At 41.3% G+C, this 17,534-nt stretch overlaps 1 protein-coding gene across 1 annotated transcript in view; it reads left to right on the top strand.

Moving 5' to 3' along the window:
• plppr4 (phospholipid phosphatase related 4) overlaps positions 1-17,534 on the top strand; it is a 64,420-nt gene that overhangs the window by 14,979 nt on the left and 31,907 nt on the right. Inside the window, exon 2 of the mRNA XM_033028882.1 lies at positions 14,019-14,204. Within this exon, the coding sequence (XP_032884773.1) occupies positions 14,019-14,204 (186 nt within the window). The remainder of the gene's footprint in view (positions 1-14,018; positions 14,205-17,534) is intronic.

Here is a 17,534-nt window from a genome sequence, read left to right as displayed (position 1 = left end):
CTTCCACAGTCAGATGAAGGCCAATGTGCCAAAAGCCTTCTTCATCACCCTATCTACCTGCGATGCGTCTCTCAGCTAACTATGTACTTGTATTCCTAAATCTGCTCTACAATATCCCCAAGGCCATGATGTTCACTGTGAAGGTCCTGCCCTGGTTTGACTTCCTAAAATGCAACTCCTCATGAATTAAACTCTATGTGCCATTCCTCGGTCCATTTGCCCGGCCTATCAAGATCCCAATGTAATTCTTGATGACCATCTTCACTGTAGGGTTTATGAGCTCAATGTTAATTAGAGTTCCCTTGACGGGGTTGGGCAAAGAGAGGTGGATCTAGAACACGGGATCATAGTTTTGAGATATACAGAATAAGACATTTAGGTCTAACATAAGGAGAAATTTCTTCGCCCAATGGTCATCGTACCAACTAACATACTAGTTTGATTTCTAAACACAAAAATATCAATAGATATGAGGGGAGATAAAATAAAAATAGTATTGAGACAAGGGATCAGCAATGGTTGTATTGAATGGCAGAACAGATTTGGAGGGTTCAATATCCCAACACTTCTCCTGCATCTATTGTTTCTGTTATGATTGATGAGGACATTCAGGAAATCAGAACAATCTTTTATGCCAATGCGGACCTGAAAAAAGAGGTAGCAAGTGGGTTTAATCCCTTACGTAAATACAATGCTCCCACATTGTTGCACTGGAAAGATTATTATGTGCCTAATTCTTTGTAGTAGGATTAGAATTCACAACTTTCACAAACAGAGGCATGAATGCTTCAAAATGAAAGTTTACAGCCAGAAAAAACATTTAAGCAGCGTTCCTTTCTTCCAACTAGCACCGTAAAAAAACAGAGACCAATGAAGTGAAAGCTAAATGATCCTTGTAAGCACATCTTCATTTCTATCCATCCATTAGTTTGCAATAATAAATGGATGGTAAATTTTGCTATGTGGTCAATTTATGAGCTTCTGGTTTAGACTTGAGTGTAAAACAACAACATTAAATCATTCAATTTATTTTACAAAAATTGCATTTCCTATTTTATTTATATACTTCCTATTTTGATCAGTTAATTAAATAGCATGAAACCATATACTAATCATGTCATCGGGGATTAAGAGCCAAATGTAAACACCATTACACATTGCAGCATTTTCATAGTCATTTATCCTATCAATGTAATCTTGCCTAAATCGAGTTAAAAAGATGGAATGTATATGTGAATTTCCTTAGCCAGAGGATGTTGAATCTGTGGAATTCATTGTCACAGATGGCTGTGGAGGCCAAGTCGTTGCGTATTTTTAATACGGAGGTTGATAGGTTCTTGATTAGTAAGGGCATCAAAGGTTACGGGGAGAAGGCAGGAGAATGGGGTTGAGGGGGAATACTAGTACGGCCATGATGGAATGGTGGAACAGACGTGATGGGCCGAATGGCCTAATTCTGCTCCTATGTCTTCTGGTCTTAAAAACAGTTTTTAGACCTAGATTTTGGCTTGGTGCTAGAAGGCGGAGTTGAAGTGATGGGTGAGGGTTTATTTGACTGGAAATCTATAATACATGGTCAGTGCTGTGACCTTATATAAATTACTTGTATGAGAACATAAGGGATCTATTTGCAGCTGACACAACATTTGTTAGAATCCTAGATTATAAAATGGTTGTCTAAGGATATAGTGGACATAGACCAGTTATAAAGTTGGGTGAAGTAGTGGAAGATCAAATTAATCCAATCAAGGGGACACACAGGTAATGAAAAAGGCATTTGGTATACCTGTCGTCATAGGTTCCTCTTCATAATGCATAGGAGCAGAATTAGGCCATTCGACCCATCAAGTCTACTCTGCCATTCAATCATGGGTGATCTATCTTTCCCTCTCAACCCCATTCTCCTGCCTTCTTCCCATAACCCCTGACACCCTTACTAATTAAGAATCTGTCAATCTCTGTCTTAAAAAATATCCATTGACTTGGTCTCCACAGCTGCCTGAACTCCTCAGATTCACCACCCTCTGACCAAAGAAATTCCTCCTCTTCCCCTTTCTAACAGTCCATCCTCTTATTCTGAGATAATGGCCTCTGGTGCTAGATTCTCCCACTTGTGGAAACATCCTCTCCACATTCAGATTCCTAGACCTAGACATTGAGTATAAGAGTTGGGACGTCATGTACCCAACATTAGTTAGACTGTACTTGGAGTATTGTGTCCAATTCAGATTGCCACACTATGGCAAGGTTGCAACAGCAATAGAGAGAGTGTAGAAGAGATTCACCAGGATGGTGCATGGAATAGACTATAGTTATAAGGAGAGATTGAATGGGCAGGGGTTATTCTTATTAGGATGTAGGAGGCTGAGAAGTAACCTTATAGAAAATCATAAAATTGTGAAGGGCATATATAGGATAAATAGTCAGAATCTTTTTCCCAGGACCGGGGAGTCTGGAATTCAAGGGGACCGGTTTAAGGAGATAGGGGAGAATGTCATAGCAGCAGAATTAGGCCATTAGACCCATTAAATCTCCTCCACCATTCAATCATGGCTGATCTATCTTTCCCTCTCAACCCATTCTCCTGCCTTATCCTCATCCTTTCTAATCGAGAACTTGTCAATCTCCGCTTTAAAAATCCCCATTGATTTGGCCTCCACAACCGTCTGTGACAATGAATTCCACAGATTCACCACCCTCTGATAAAAGAAGTCCCTCCTAATCTCCTTTCTAAAGGTAGTTGAAGGAGATCTGAGAGGTAGGTTTATCACACACACAGAGTGGCGAATGATCTGGAATGAGCAACCAGAGGAGGCAATGATGGCACATACAATGAATGAATGAATACGTTTATTGGCCAAGTATTCACATACAAGGAATTTGCCTTGGTGCTCTGCCCGCAAGTGACCACGACATAAAGTGACAGTTAGGAATGACACATAAAACATTAAACATTAATAATAAAACATTATTGATTAAACATGAGAATTAAGTAAAATGCCAGAGCAAAAGGAGGCTACAGATTTTTGGTTATTGAGTAGAGCTACTATTAGTGGAAAAAATCAGTTTTTATGTCCGGCTGTGGCAGCTTTGACAGTCCGGAGTCGCCTTCCAGAGGGAAGTAATTCAAAGAGTTTGTGGCCAGGGTGAGAAGGGTCAGAGATGATCTTACCCACTCGCTTCCTGGCCCTTGCAGTGCACAGTTTATCAATGGACGGAAGGTTGCAGCCAATAACCTTCTCTGCTGATCGGACAATTCGCTGCAGCCTCCGGATGTTGTGCTTGGTGGCTGAGCCAAACCAGACCATGATGGAGAAGGTGAGAACAGGTTCTACGATGGCCGTACAGAATTGGACCATCATTGCTTGTGGCAGATTGTGCTTCCTCAGCTGCTGCAGAAAGTACATCCTCCGTTGTGCCTTTTTGACTGTGGAGTCGATGGTAGCCCCCCATTTAAGGTCCTTGGAGATGATGGTTCCCAGGAACTTAAAAGACTCCACAGATGTGACTGTGGTGTTGTTGATGGTGAGTGGGGTGAGGGGAGGGGGAGCTCTCCTAAAGTCTACTATCAATTCCACTGTCTTAAGAGCATTGAGCTCCAGGTTGTTGCGATGACACCAGGACGCCAGTTGTGTCACTTCCTGTCTGTAGGCAGATTCCTCCCCATCCTGGATCAGTCCAATCAGGGTTGTGTCGTCCACAAACATGAGAAGCTTGACAGAGGAGTCTGTGGAGGTGCAGTTTCATTGTTTTAAAGGCATTTAGACAAGTACTTGAACAGGAAATAAATAGAGGAATGTGGGCTTAACGTGGGCAATGGTGTTAGCAATGTTTTGCATTGCAGGAATGAATCTAAATTAAATAAGCAAAGCTTGATTTTTCTTTTAACCATTGTAACAATGCTACAATGTAAGCTTAGTTTTGACATCTTAAGTTACCTACTTGACATGTCTTTTCAGAGTCCTTGCCTTTCGTAACACTCAACTTGAGCCTGCCAGAAGTTGCTGTGACATTCTCTTATGCCATCAAATGTTATTTTAAAAATCTATCAGGGAAGAAAGAGTTTAATGGAGGAATATTATCAGTAGTGTGTTCGCAGCTCTATCAGGTGCTTGTGTTAAATCACACCATGGCAACAGAGGGCCTTGGGAACAGCAGAAAATTCTTGGCATTTAGGGTTGCCAAGGGAACCTCATCAGTCATCAAAATCCATTCACGGTGTGCTGGAGAGTTTTATATTCATTTCAGCCATCTTCAGAATTTCTACCTAAGGGTGAATGAATGAATGAATACGTTTATTGTCATTGCACAATACTGTGCAACGAAATTCCATTACATCTCCTCCGGTTAAAAAAATACAAACACGACAACCATTGACACATATGTACACTTATTAGTAAAAAATAAATAGGTATTTTAAAAGAATTTAAAAGAATTTAAAAGAATTTGGCGGCATTTCTTAGAATTACATTTTGCTTCCCCAGCATTCTCTGTTGGAATTTAGCTCTTTTATCGCACATGGGTAGAAACTATTCTTTATTCTACCGGTGCGAGCCTTCAGAGTCCTGAATCGCCTCCCAGAGGGTAGCAGAGTAAAAAGGTGGTTGGCAGGGTGGGATGTGTCCTGCTTGATATTTGTGGCCCGGCGCAAGCATCGGGCCCTATATATGTCATCCAAGGAGGGCAGTTGGGCGTTTGTAATGTTCTGCGCAGTTTTTATAATTCCCTGCAACGCCCTCCTCTCAGCCACAGTACAGCTAGCAAACCACACCAGGATTCCATAGGAGAGGATACTCTCCAAGGCGCATCGGTAGAAGGACAACAGCAGCGGCTGCGAGACGTTTGCTCTCCGCAGAGACCTCAGGAAATACAGCCGCTGTGATGACCTCCTTTCCCTTTCGAGGTGATCTCTTCCCAGATGAAGCCCAAGAATGAATGTCAAATAGACTTAACCCAAGAACACTCATCTGATTTAGTAGCATAGCCATCGGGCAGGTACAGAACAGAATAGAAAATATCTTAGTTTTTGCTTGCTGAGGCATTTCCTTACATTTCCAAAGCAACACGCTATTGGGGACTTAACACTATTCTCTCAGAATGTATAAAAGGACATACAGTGCTGAAGTAACTCAGTGGGTCAGGCAGCATATCTGGAGAACATGGATAGATGGTATTCACTGTTTGTAGGGGGAGCTAGAGGGTGGTGGAAGGGATCTAAAAGAGAGAAGAGGGGTAGGAGATTGCCTGAAGGTAATAGTGGAGACAGGTGATGAGGGGGGAGGGGGGAGGGGGGGATGGCTAGATATGCAGATGGTTGGACAAAGGCCAGAGATGAGACAAAAGGATTGATGAGTTGTGGATTGTGAGGTTGGAGGATGGAATGTAGGTGGAGAGAGGGGGGGAGGAATGAAAAGGATGCATATTCAATTGAGCACAGGGGAGAGAAGAGGAGGGGGGGAAGAAGGGGGAATGGGGTTAGATTTGTGCTTCTGCAGATGCAGGAGAAAGCAAAGCTGAGGTAAGGCACTGCATCAGGCCACATTTGGAATACTGTGAGCAAATTTGCGCCCCATGTCTGAGGAAGGATGTGCGTGCTCTGGAGAGGGTCCAGAGAAGGTTTACACGAATGATTCCAGGATGAAGTGGGTTAGCATATGATGAGCGTTTAACAGCACTGGGCTTCTACTTGATGGAGTTTAGAAGGATGAGTGGGGCAACCTCATTGAAGCATACTGAATAGTGAAAGGCTTGGATAGGATGGATGTGGAGAGGGCTGAACTATGGGTGAGAGGAAATGCTGAGTGAGGGATCCATCTATAACAGCAGAGATTGGGGAACCCATGTTTACTAAAAAAAGAGGACATCTCGGGTGTCCTAGAATGGAATGCAAGATCTTGGCAGCAGTTGTGGAGAAGACGGAGAAGTTGTGAGTAGGGGATAGTATCTTTGCAATAGGCAGGGTGGGATGAGCTGTAGCCGAGGAAAAACTTTTTCACCCAAAGAGTTGTGAATCTGTGGAATTATCTGCCTCAGAAGGCAGTGGAGGCCAATTCTCTGAATGCTTTCAAGGGAGAGTTAGACGGAGCTCTTAAAGACAGTGGAGTCAGGGGATATGGTGAGAAGGCAGGAACGGGGTAATGATTGTGGATGATCAGCCATGATCACATTAAATGGTGGTGCTGGCTTGAAGGGCCGAATGGCCTACTGCTGCTCCTATTGTCTATTGTCCAGCTAACTGTGGGAGTCGATAGGTTTGTTATAGACATCAGTTGATAGCCTATTCCTTGTGATTGAGACAGAACGATCAGGGCGGCACAGTGGCGCAGTAGTCGAGTCAGGGTTCGATCCTGACTACGGGTGCTTGTCTGTATGGAGTTTGTACGTTCTCACCGTGACCTGCATGGGTTTTCTCCAGTATCTCCGGTTTCCTCCCACACTCCAAAGATAGAAACATAGAAAATAGGTGCATGAGCAGGCCATTCGGCCCTTCGAGCCTGCACCGCCATTCAATATGATCATGGCTGATCATCCAACTCAGTATCCTGTACCTGCCTTCTCTCCATACCCCCTGATCCCTTTAGCCACAAGGGCCACATCTAACTCCCTCTTAAATATGGCCAATGAACTGGCCTCAACTACCTTCTGTGGCAGAGAGTTTCAGAGATTCACCACTCTCTGTGTGAAAAAAGTTTTTCTCATCTCGGTCCTAAAGGATTTCCCCTCTATCCTTAAGCTGTGACCCCTTGTCCTGGACTTCCCCAACATCGGGAATAATCTTCCTGCATCTAGCCTGTCCAACCCCTTAAGAATTTTGTAAGTTTCTATAAGATCCCCCCTCAATCTCCTAAATTCTAGCGAGTACAAGCCGAGTCTATCCAGTCTTTCTTCATATGAAAGTCCTGACATCCCAGGAATCAGTCTGGCGAACCTTCTCTGCACTCCCTCTATGGCAATAATGTCCTTCCTCAGATTTGGAGACCAAAACTGTACGCAATACTCCAGGTGTGGTCTCACCAAGACCCTGTACAACTGCAGTAGAACCTCCCTGCTCCTATACTCAAATCCTTTTGCTATGCATGCTAACATACCATTCGCTTTCTTGTACAGGTTTATAGGTTAATTTGCTTGGTAAAATTGTAAATTGTCCCTAGTGTGTGTGTGTGTAGGGTAGTGTAGTGTCAGTGTCGGGGATCGGCGGTCAGCGCGGACTCGGTGGGCTGAAGGGCCTGTTTCCGCACTGTATCTCTAAACTAAACTAATCAAGAAAGTGGAGAGAGGTGTCAAAGATAATCCAAATGAATATTTCAGGGCAGGGTGGAAATTGGAATCAATTCTATTTTTCGATTGTTAATTGTCCAGTAATTAATACAATGAATTCCATTACAATAGGCAAATAAGTAAGAAAAAAAATGTTTTGAATTTTTGTTTTTTTGATATTGATTGATTATACCTGATATTGACTTGATATTGATTGATTGATTGATTGATTGATTGATTTTGTGAGATTTACCATTTTAGATTATACTAGAGCTCAGAGCACTTTCTCCACTAATTAGCCTCTTATCGAACATAGAAAAGTGCAGCACAGGCAAAGGTCCGATGGCCCATAATGTATTACACTAATTCCATTTTATTCTCTCTATTCCCATCAACCAATTGCTGGTGTCAGCAAGCCATTTAATAATGATGAAAAATGTATTAATAGATATACATTTGTGTTCCAGGTATTTAATGCAAATTGTCCTAGGAACAGTGATAAAGTAAAAGCATACGGAGATTGAATGGGGAAAGTTGGCTCAAGGTGGAGGGTTGAACTTGATCAAGTAAATTGGCAGTTCTGGCTCAGCAGAATTAATAGGCTGCCTCTGTTTCTTATACCCTTGCCAAACTTGATGTTAAGTTTAGATTCGGTAAGTTCCTGCAAACAAGCTGAGGCAGTGCAGTCAATGCCATTGCCAATCTGAGAACAAGGTGAGAAGTAGAAAGGGAGGATTCAGCTTCTCATAAATAAAAACAAAATGCTGGAGTAACTCAGCGGAACAGGCAGCATCTCTGGAGAGAAGGAATGAGTGACCTTTCAGGTCGAGATGTCACCCTTCTCTCCAGAGATGCTGCCTGTCCTGCTGTTACGCCAGCATTTTCTGTCTATCTTCAATTTAAACCAGCATCTGCAGTTCTTTCCTGCACATTCAGCTTCTCATATTTGGTCCGTTATAGCTTCGTATTAACTGAGGTGCACCAACGTTGCTCCCAGCCCAGTTGTCCTTGTAAAGCCTACCGCACAAACATTTGGGGGATGGAGCATAAACTCACACAATAATCCCATTGACTGCAACACAGTGGCGCAGCGGTGGAGTTGCTGCCTCACAGTGCTTGAGGCCCTGGTTCGATCCTGACAACAGGTGCTGTCTGTACAGAGTATGCACATTCTCCCGGTGATCGCATGGGTTTTCTCTGGGTGCTCAGATTTGCTCCCACTTTCAGGTGTTAGATCTTCTGCGGTTGCAGGAGAAAGTACCTGGGGAGCGGTACACCCTTCTTCAGACTGTTTGGGCAGGATTGGATGAATGTAGAAAAAAAGGTTAACCCCTTTTCCAGCCTTCTTCTTCACCTCTACAAACAGTCTGAAGAAGGGTCTCGCTTATTCGTGTTCTCCAGAGATGCTGCCTGATCATCCGAGTTACTCCAGCACTTTCTGTCCTACTGGAGTATTTCTCTTACCCTTCTCTGATAATATGGTTCTTAACTGAAGTCTCTTTTTATCAGAATTTGTTTGGAAGTATGCCCTGTGTCCAGGGCTGGATTAACCATTAAGCATCAAGGGAAGGGGGGCACCACAGAAATGGTAAATGGTTTACGGCACAAAATAAATCACTTTAAACTTGCTAAAATAATATTCGAAATGGTTTATATGGTCGGAAATATAATTTCGAAGTGTTCATCATACTGTTAGTTTTGTTTCATGGTTTTATGGTTTATTATTGATTATATTTTGAATTACATATATATGGGGGCACCAAAATCTTTTAAGTGCTTAGGGCCTCTGTGGGTCTTAATCCGGCCCTGCCTGTGTCCATTTAATACATTTGACTATCATATAGCACCATCTGCATTAGTCTGCAGGAGGTTGATTTGAAATGTTTTTTCACTAAAAAGACCTGCAATATTTTCACATTGGGCGAATAGTCTTTGCAGAACACAAATACTACTGATGCTGACAAACGCATTCCAATTTTACCAAGTACCATCACTTTTCAAGCTAAATCAATCACTTGGACCAGCACAGCTAAATTATATGACATGTTATAGGAGCTACAAATCTATCTGTGAAAATGCCTTTTACCCTACAGATGGTCAGCTCTGCATTCAATCTTTCTTGACAGTGTTATTGACTTGGTTTCCTCACTGCTGAAGTAAATATGCCATTCAATTGGACTCTGTCCTCAATTTTGTCTTTATCATCTGCGGGCGTTAGTTCAGTTTTCAGAGTGAATGGTGACCCTTCTGCTGGTGGCTGCAAAGGCCACTGATGAACATGAGAGAGAAAACTGGCACAGTTCTCTGTTGGAATTACTCACTGTTGTCATATATATGTTTGAGCACATGTTTGGGGAAGTCCAGAACTAGGGGTCACAGTTTAAGGATAAGAGGGAAGTCTTTTAGGACCGAGATGAGGAAATCATTTTTTACACAGAGAGTGGTGAATCTGTGGAATTCTCTGTCACAGAAGGTAGTTGAGGCCAGTTCATTGATTATATTTAAGGGAGTTAGATGTGGCCCTTGTGGCTAAAGGGATCAGGGGGTATGGAGAGAAGGCAGGGATGGGATACTGAGTTGGATGATCAGCCATGATCATATTGAATGGCGGTGCAGGCTCGAAGGGCCGAATGGCCTACTCCTGCACCTATTTTCTATGTTTCTATGTTTAAAACGACCTGTGATTCACATCCTTTGACTATTCTGTTGCATCATCACAACATGGGGGTGGCTCAGTGGCACAGTGGTAGAGTTGCTGCCTTACAGCGCCAGAGACCCGGGTTCAATCCTGACTATGGGTGCTGTCTGTATGGAGTTTGTACGTTCTCCCCATGACCTGCATGGGTTTTCTTTGGGATGTCCAGTTTTCTCCCACACTCCAAAGACATACAGGTTTGTAGGTTAATTGGCTTGGTATCAATGTAGAAATTGTGTGTAGGATAATGTTAGTGTGTGGGGATCGCTGATCTGTGCAGACAATTTTCCGCACTGTATCTCTAAAATAATACCGACTACCTCCTCAATTTTGTGGAAGAAAATATTGTCATTTCAATTACCAATTTTCCTGGGGGCTTCTGCCTTAATTCCATATTGTATGACGGGAGAAAAACTTCACTATTGAGCAAGATTAAATTATTCCATATCTACTGACAGGTATTGAAGTTAACTATTGATCTGAATGTGATCTTTGTTTTGTATCAGCGTTTGAGAGTTATAATAAATAATCAGAAAAAGTGAGACATATTCAGGTTGGCATTTCAGGTCAATATCTCTCTTCAAAATTGGAAAAGATTATGGAGGCGTTTGGGGAAAGCAGAAGAATGTAGCCCCTCAACGACCATCTCAAACTATGCAAGATCAAACACAGATTAATCCCATAATATATATAAATAGTGTGTGCAAACACACGTCCAAGAGAGGCGTATTCCTGATACCACCCATTGTTAGAGAAGTCAAGACCATTTAATTGTCATAGGTACTGATATGGAGCCATGAAATTCATACTTGCAGCAGCATTACAGGTCTCTAAACATAGTGTCAATAGGTAACATAATAAATAAACAAAAAATGTTCAATAAATTAAAAAATATATATATATTACAAGAGTGCAACTTCTTTATAGCGCCAGAGACTCAAGTTCGATCCAACTATGGGTGCTTGTCTGTACATTCTCCCCAAGACTTGCATGGTTTTTCTCCAAGATCTTCAGTTTCGTCTCACACTCCAAAGATGTACATGTTTTGTAGGTTAATTAGCTTGGTATCAAATGTAAATTTGTCCCTGATGTGTGTAGGGTAGTGTTAATGTGTGGGGATCGTTGGTCGGCGCGGACTCGGTGGGCCGAAGGGTCTGTTTCCACTTTGTATCTCTAAACTAAACGAATATTAGTGCAAAACTAAACAAAAGCCCAAAGTGCAACGAAGACAGTCTGCAATTCAACATTTAGTTGGTATTTGAAGTGGTTGTTTGGAAGAAGCTTTTCCTGAGCCTGGAGGTTTCAGATAATAATCTGCCTTCTTGTTCTTGCCACCAAAGTGGATAACCTCACATTTATCCACATTATACTGCATCTGCCCAATTACCCAACCTATCTAAGTCACACTGCAGCCTCATAGCATCCTCCTCGCAACTCACACTGCCACCCAGCTTTGTATCATCTGCAAACTTGGAGATGTTACATTTATTTCCTTTGTCCAAATCGTTAATATTTATTGTAAATTACTGGGGTCCCAGCACTGAGCCTTGCAGCACCCCAATCGTCATGCTCGTGACTCGTCATCAGCCCAAAATAGGAGTGAAACGCATAATAACCCGTTCTTTGAAAGCTTTGCTGTTATTTATAATACTTCGTCTGTGCTTTGCTATGTGAATTCTGAGAAATATGTGATTATTTTGCACTGAAGAAAACTAAAATGACCAAGTTGGAATAAGCTGACCTGTTAATGGTAGTTCAATGTTGCTGCCGGGAGTGGGTAATATCCAACTTCCCGGAAAACTATTGGCTTGTTAAATTAGGAAACTGCCTTCAAACATGGCAGAATTGCACATTTAATTATTTTTTGCAGGGATCCCAAATCCTCAAACTTGCATTGGTAAATGAAACATTTAATCAAAAACTTTCTATACTGATTAAATTAATTACTTGGCATGGAATTTTCTAATTCGACCTAAAAGCACATGTTTTCGTTTAAAGTTAGATTGTAGACAACATTTTATTTCCGATTCACAGAATCAATACTCAAAAGTTCAACATTTAGCACATTCTAATGATCCAGTACTAACCGCTCAGCTAGAAGTATCCTGATGTTTTATGCACTCTAGCCTTTTTTAAATCCTTAACCTGATCTGTTTTCAATGTAAAGAGTAAATTGCTGGAGGAACTCAATGAGTCAGGCAGTATCTGCAGAAGCAAAAGGAATTGTCAACATTTCAGGTCTTGAAGGTTGACTATTCCTTTGTCCCCACAGATATTGCTTGGTCTACTATGTGTCTCCAGATTTAATTTTGGCTCCAGATTCCATTATTTGCAGATCTCTTGTCTCTTTGTTTTACATGTTTAAGAATAAGGGGTAAGCCATTTAGAACAGAGATGAGGAAACACTTTTTCTCACAGAGAGTTGTGAGTGTGGAATTCTTTGCCTCAGAGGGCGGTGGAGGCAGGTTCTCTGGATGCTTTCAAGAGGGAGCTAGATAGGGCTCTTAAAAATAGTGAAATCAGGGGATATGGGGAGAAGGCAGGAACGGGGTACTGATTGGGGATGATCAGCCTTGATCACATTGAATGGCGGTGCTGGCTCGAAGGGCCGAATGGCCTACTCCTGCACCTATTGTCTACTGTCTCAGTGCCTCAAGGCATTTGCAGTAATTCATTCCACCTTCTATAATCTTTTCCATGGAATGAAATCTTCCAAATTCTGTTTTTATAAACCAGAATCAATGTTCTCCTCAAATACCAGGCAAACAAAGTAAAACATTTTCTCACAGTTATCGGTCAAAAACGTGAATAATTTTGAAACCTTTGATAAGGTCGTTCTTTTTCAGTCTGTTCACAAAACTCCCAATTTTCCAACCCATTTTAAAAAACAATTATTATCTTCCTTTCCTGACTTTATTAATGAAAACCTCTGCTATTTATTTTCCATTGTACATGTACCAGCTGACAATCTCAAGAAGGGTTTCGACCTGAACATCACCCCTTCCTTCTCTCCACAGATGTTGCCTGTCCAGCTGAGTTACTCCAGCATTTGGGTCTATCTAATGGAATGGCCTGATTAGTATGGTTATTGCCAGTAGACCAGTGGAATCAAAGGGACAAGCTCCTGCAATGGATCGCTGAAATTATTAGCATTTTGACAAGTAGAAAGATGATATCAATCTGTAGCTCCAATAAGTTGCATACCTATTTTGTTTTCATTGCTTCTTCTATATATTAGATAATTGCATTTATTTAGAAGTGTTACAATGGGAGCTTATTCAGATAAATTATTTAATTAGAATACAGTATCACTGGAATTTAGATAGATCTTATAGAAACATATAAAATTCTTAAGGGATTCGAGAGGCTGGATGCAGGAAAAATGTTCCTAATGTTGGGGGAGTCTAGAACCAGGGGTCACAGTTGAAGAATAAAAGGGTAGGACAAATAGGACTGAGATGAGGAAAAACAATTTCACCCAGTATTTCTGTTCAGTTCTGGGCGCCATGTTATAGGATAGATGTTGTCAAGCTGGAAAGGGTGCAGAGAAGATTTCCGAGGATGTTGCCTGAGCTATTGGGAAAGGTTGAGTACGCTAGGACTCTATTCCTTGGAGGTATGGAAGATAAGGGGCGATCTTATAATGGTGTACAAAATCACGAGTGGAATAGATCGGGTCAATGTACAGAGTCTTTTGCCAGACTAGGGAAATCGAGAACCAGAGGACATAGGTTTAAGTTGAGGGGGGAAAGATTTAAGAGGAACCTGAGAGGTAACTTTTTCGCACAAAGGGTGGTGGGTGTATGGAACGAGTTGCTAGAGGAGGTAGTTGAGGCAGGTACTATCGCAACATTTAAGAAACATTTAGACAGGTACAAGGATAGGGCAAGCTTTCAAGGGATGTGGGCCAAATGCAGGCAGATTGGACTAGTGTGGATGGGGCATGTTGGTCGATATGAGCAAGTTGGACCGAAGGGCCTGTGTCCACGCTGTATGACTCTATAACTCTATGACTCTTAAGTTGCTTGGTATGTACTTGGCATCTTCTCTCATTTTCTTTCCTCAGCTGCCTATACTGGCCTCCTCAATTGTCAGTCTATATTTCCTGGAGCTTACTGATGTCTTCAAGCCAGTTCGCTCGGGCTTCAGCTGCCATGACAGGACACTCAGCATGCCGTACATTGAACCCTCGCAGGAAATCATCCCCTTCCTAATGTTGCTTAGCTTGGCATTTGCTGGACCTGCAGCCATGGTTTGTACTTTTATGAGATATTAAGATTTGCACCTTCCAATTGAAACATGATATTTGACGTAAGATCGATTGCTGGAGATCTTTCCAAATCCCCTTCCTCTTGAACTGTTAATTAAGAAACGGTCTTTGAAGCTGTGTGCAATGCTATGTTATTCTGTGTGCTTGACCTACAGTTTGCTGAATATGTGACTGCGATTTCATGCATGAACATTCTAAAGGTTAATTGCTAATTAAAACTTTACTGAATGATTGGCAACAGCACTGACTTTTCTATATCTTCATCATAATTTGGTTTATAGATTGTTCGTTATGTATGCCTGTTAGATAGGATTAGGTTCTGTTTGTGGGCTGCTGCCACAGGCATTCATTTCTCATGGCCTCAGATGTACAGGTACATTGCATTCTTGCAGTAAGGGCGATGCCCATCTCCTTCTACAGGTACAACATTTCCTTGTTGTGCTGGATGCACTGCTCCACATAGAGACTCTGCACCAGTAGAAATACAGAGGGCTCGTTCCCCATATTCACTTCCTTGAGTCTAGAAATTCTCTATGAATCTAGGGTCATCGAGTCATACAGCACGGAAACAGAGTCTTTGTCTCAACTTGTCCATGCTTACCAAGTTGCCCCATCTAACCTAGTTACATTGCCTACATTTGGCCTATATCCCTAAACCTTTCCCATCCAGACATAATGGTACATTTAATATTGATCCATATTTTAAATCCCCTTTATTAGTATTGAAGGCCAATATGATCACATTTGACAGTCCTTTTATCTTCATTGAAGAACTGATGATCACTGTGATTTCCTCTCACTTAAATCTGACATTCTTTGCTTCATTCATATTTTTTCTTTCATTGGTGCCATTAACACAGCCACTGCATGTTACCAGAGAGGCAAGTGTACCCACTAGGTAAAAATCAATACTGGAGAAACAAATGCATTCACTTCAGACCCAAGAATCACCAGCAAGCATCTGGGTATCAGGTGTTGTGCTATTCATAGCAGAAAAGAGTTCATTCTAGCCTGTTCCTATAATATTCCTGAATCGTAATGTTAAAAGGGTAACCTCCCCTGTGAAGAAGGGTCTCAACCCGAAACGTCACCCATTCCTTCTCTCCAGAGATGCTGCCTGTCCCGCTAAGTTACTTAAGCATTTTGGGTCGAACATCTCTTTTCGTTGGGTAATCACCGCTCAGATTTCAGATTCAACCAGGTATAGGGCCTGCAAAACCATTGATTTTCGAGTAGGTGTGCTCCTAGACATCAAATCTCAGCAGATTCCTCTTTTTTAAATTATTGTTTCTGTTTAGCACAATATTTCCAATTTATTTGTTTGTTTTTATATAACTTAATTTTCTTATTTTGTTAAAAAACTAGCAATGATAACGGCTGAACTAAGGCGGTGGAGGCAGGTTCTCTGGATACTTTCAAGAGAGAGCTAGATAGGGCTCTTAAAAATAGCGGAGTCAGGGGATATGGGGAGAAGGCAGGAACGGGGTACTGATTGGGGATGATCAGCCATGATCACATTGAAGGGCCAAAGCTGGCTCGAAGGGCCAAATGGTCTACTCCTGCACCTATTGTCTATTGTCTAATGTACTGTTGTTGAAACCGCTCTGTTTCCTTAACATCCATCTGGACAAGAAATATGCCATTCTTCCATGGTCTAGCCTATATGGCCAAAGTGGTTGAAACATAGAGATGGTGATTAATAGCTGTGTGTGATGTTCATATTTCCAATCTTCATAACTCATTATCACATCCTCTTATATCTAGATTATATTTAAATCTGCAGTTGAGGATGCAAACAGCCATGTTTCGGTATTTTAAACTTCATTATTGTGAGGTAGATTTTGATTTTATTAACTTTAGTTAAACCTCCCAATGCAAGAACATCAGCATTATTAAACTGGAACTATGCCAACCTTGAGTTAGAACCTAAAGCTAAAGCACAGCTTATTCTATAGTACCTTCAACCATAAAACATAAATACAATACAACACAATAATACTTTATTAGCCAAGTATGTTTTGCAACATATGAGGAATTTCATTTGCCAAGTCAGTCATACAAATAAAAAGCAACAGAACACACAAAATACATTTTAACATAAACATCCACCACAGTGACCCCTCCACATTCCTCACTGTGATGGAAGGCGAAAAAAAAAAATTTCATTCAGCTCTGGTGGTAAGTCCATGCCTCGTGGTGGTGCTCAAAGTCAGTCCCGAGCAAGGCCTCCAGCTCCATGATGTTAGGCCGCAGAACAACCGGAGGTACAACCGGAAAAACAATCGCATCTCCGGCAAGATGAGAGACTGAAATAAAAAGTTTCCCCCGATCCCCTCCTCCACCCCCACATAAAACAAACCAGAAAACATTAACACAAACTTTAAAAAAACCCCGCACTAAAAATAATTTAAAAAAGACGAAAAAACAGACAGGTAGTTGGCTATTATTAAATAATAACGTTTTAGATAATTTCTATTGGAAAGCTCAAGCGAAGGTAATTTACTTGAGTGGAGTTAAATAAATGTCATTGTCCATGTTAGTATTTCAATTATACATGGGTAGATTCATGCATTGTAAGTCAGAACATTTTATGGAAATGGAATCAGTCAACCCTCTGCATTTAATCAACTGTAAATAAGCTATTTAAGTCCATCATTCCATATGTTCCTAACACCACATTCTGCTCTTGGTAAGAATTCTTAAGCTTACTGTTTCAACATTAGAAAATAGTTGAATTGTGCTCTTTAATTTATACTAAGCATTTACTTTATACTGAAATGCACTTATTCCCTTTGAGTGCCTCTAACCCTTAGGGGATAGAATTTGAGAGCTTTTGCACTGCCTGACCTCTGCGTTGAGTTTATGGAGGAGGCATGTAATGATATTGTCCGCTCAGTCTAATTCCATGCCAGCAATGTCAAAATAATCATGGCTAACAGTGACATTACTAAGCAATTTTGACTATTGGTAGTTTTAGGCTGTGAGGGGAAGCATTCACTGCTTTTGCCTGTGTAGAAAATCTACTGACAAACATTTATGTGATCCTGAGAGTGATAATTTAAATTGGTTAAACATGGAGTTGGGGAACTTCCAATGGATGTACCTCTTCCTCAAGAAGTAGGAGACCTTAGTGGTACAGCTGGAGAGGACTGTATTTCTGTGTGATATCTCATATCTTATGATATTGTTGGGTGTTGACAAAAGAAACATTAATCAGCATTACATGCTAAAATCTGGATGTGACAGGGTATGTGACTAGTAAGGAAGGCTTTATAAGACCATTATTAATATTGATACTGTACATGAATTATT

This window comes from Amblyraja radiata, chromosome 10 (genome assembly GCF_010909765.2).
Source record: "Amblyraja radiata isolate CabotCenter1 chromosome 10, sAmbRad1.1.pri, whole genome shotgun sequence".
NCBI classification, from domain to species: domain Eukaryota; kingdom Metazoa; phylum Chordata; class Chondrichthyes; order Rajiformes; family Rajidae; genus Amblyraja; species Amblyraja radiata.
The sequence above is the reverse complement of the archived record's forward strand: the minus strand, read 5'-3'. Positions and strand labels throughout refer to the sequence as shown.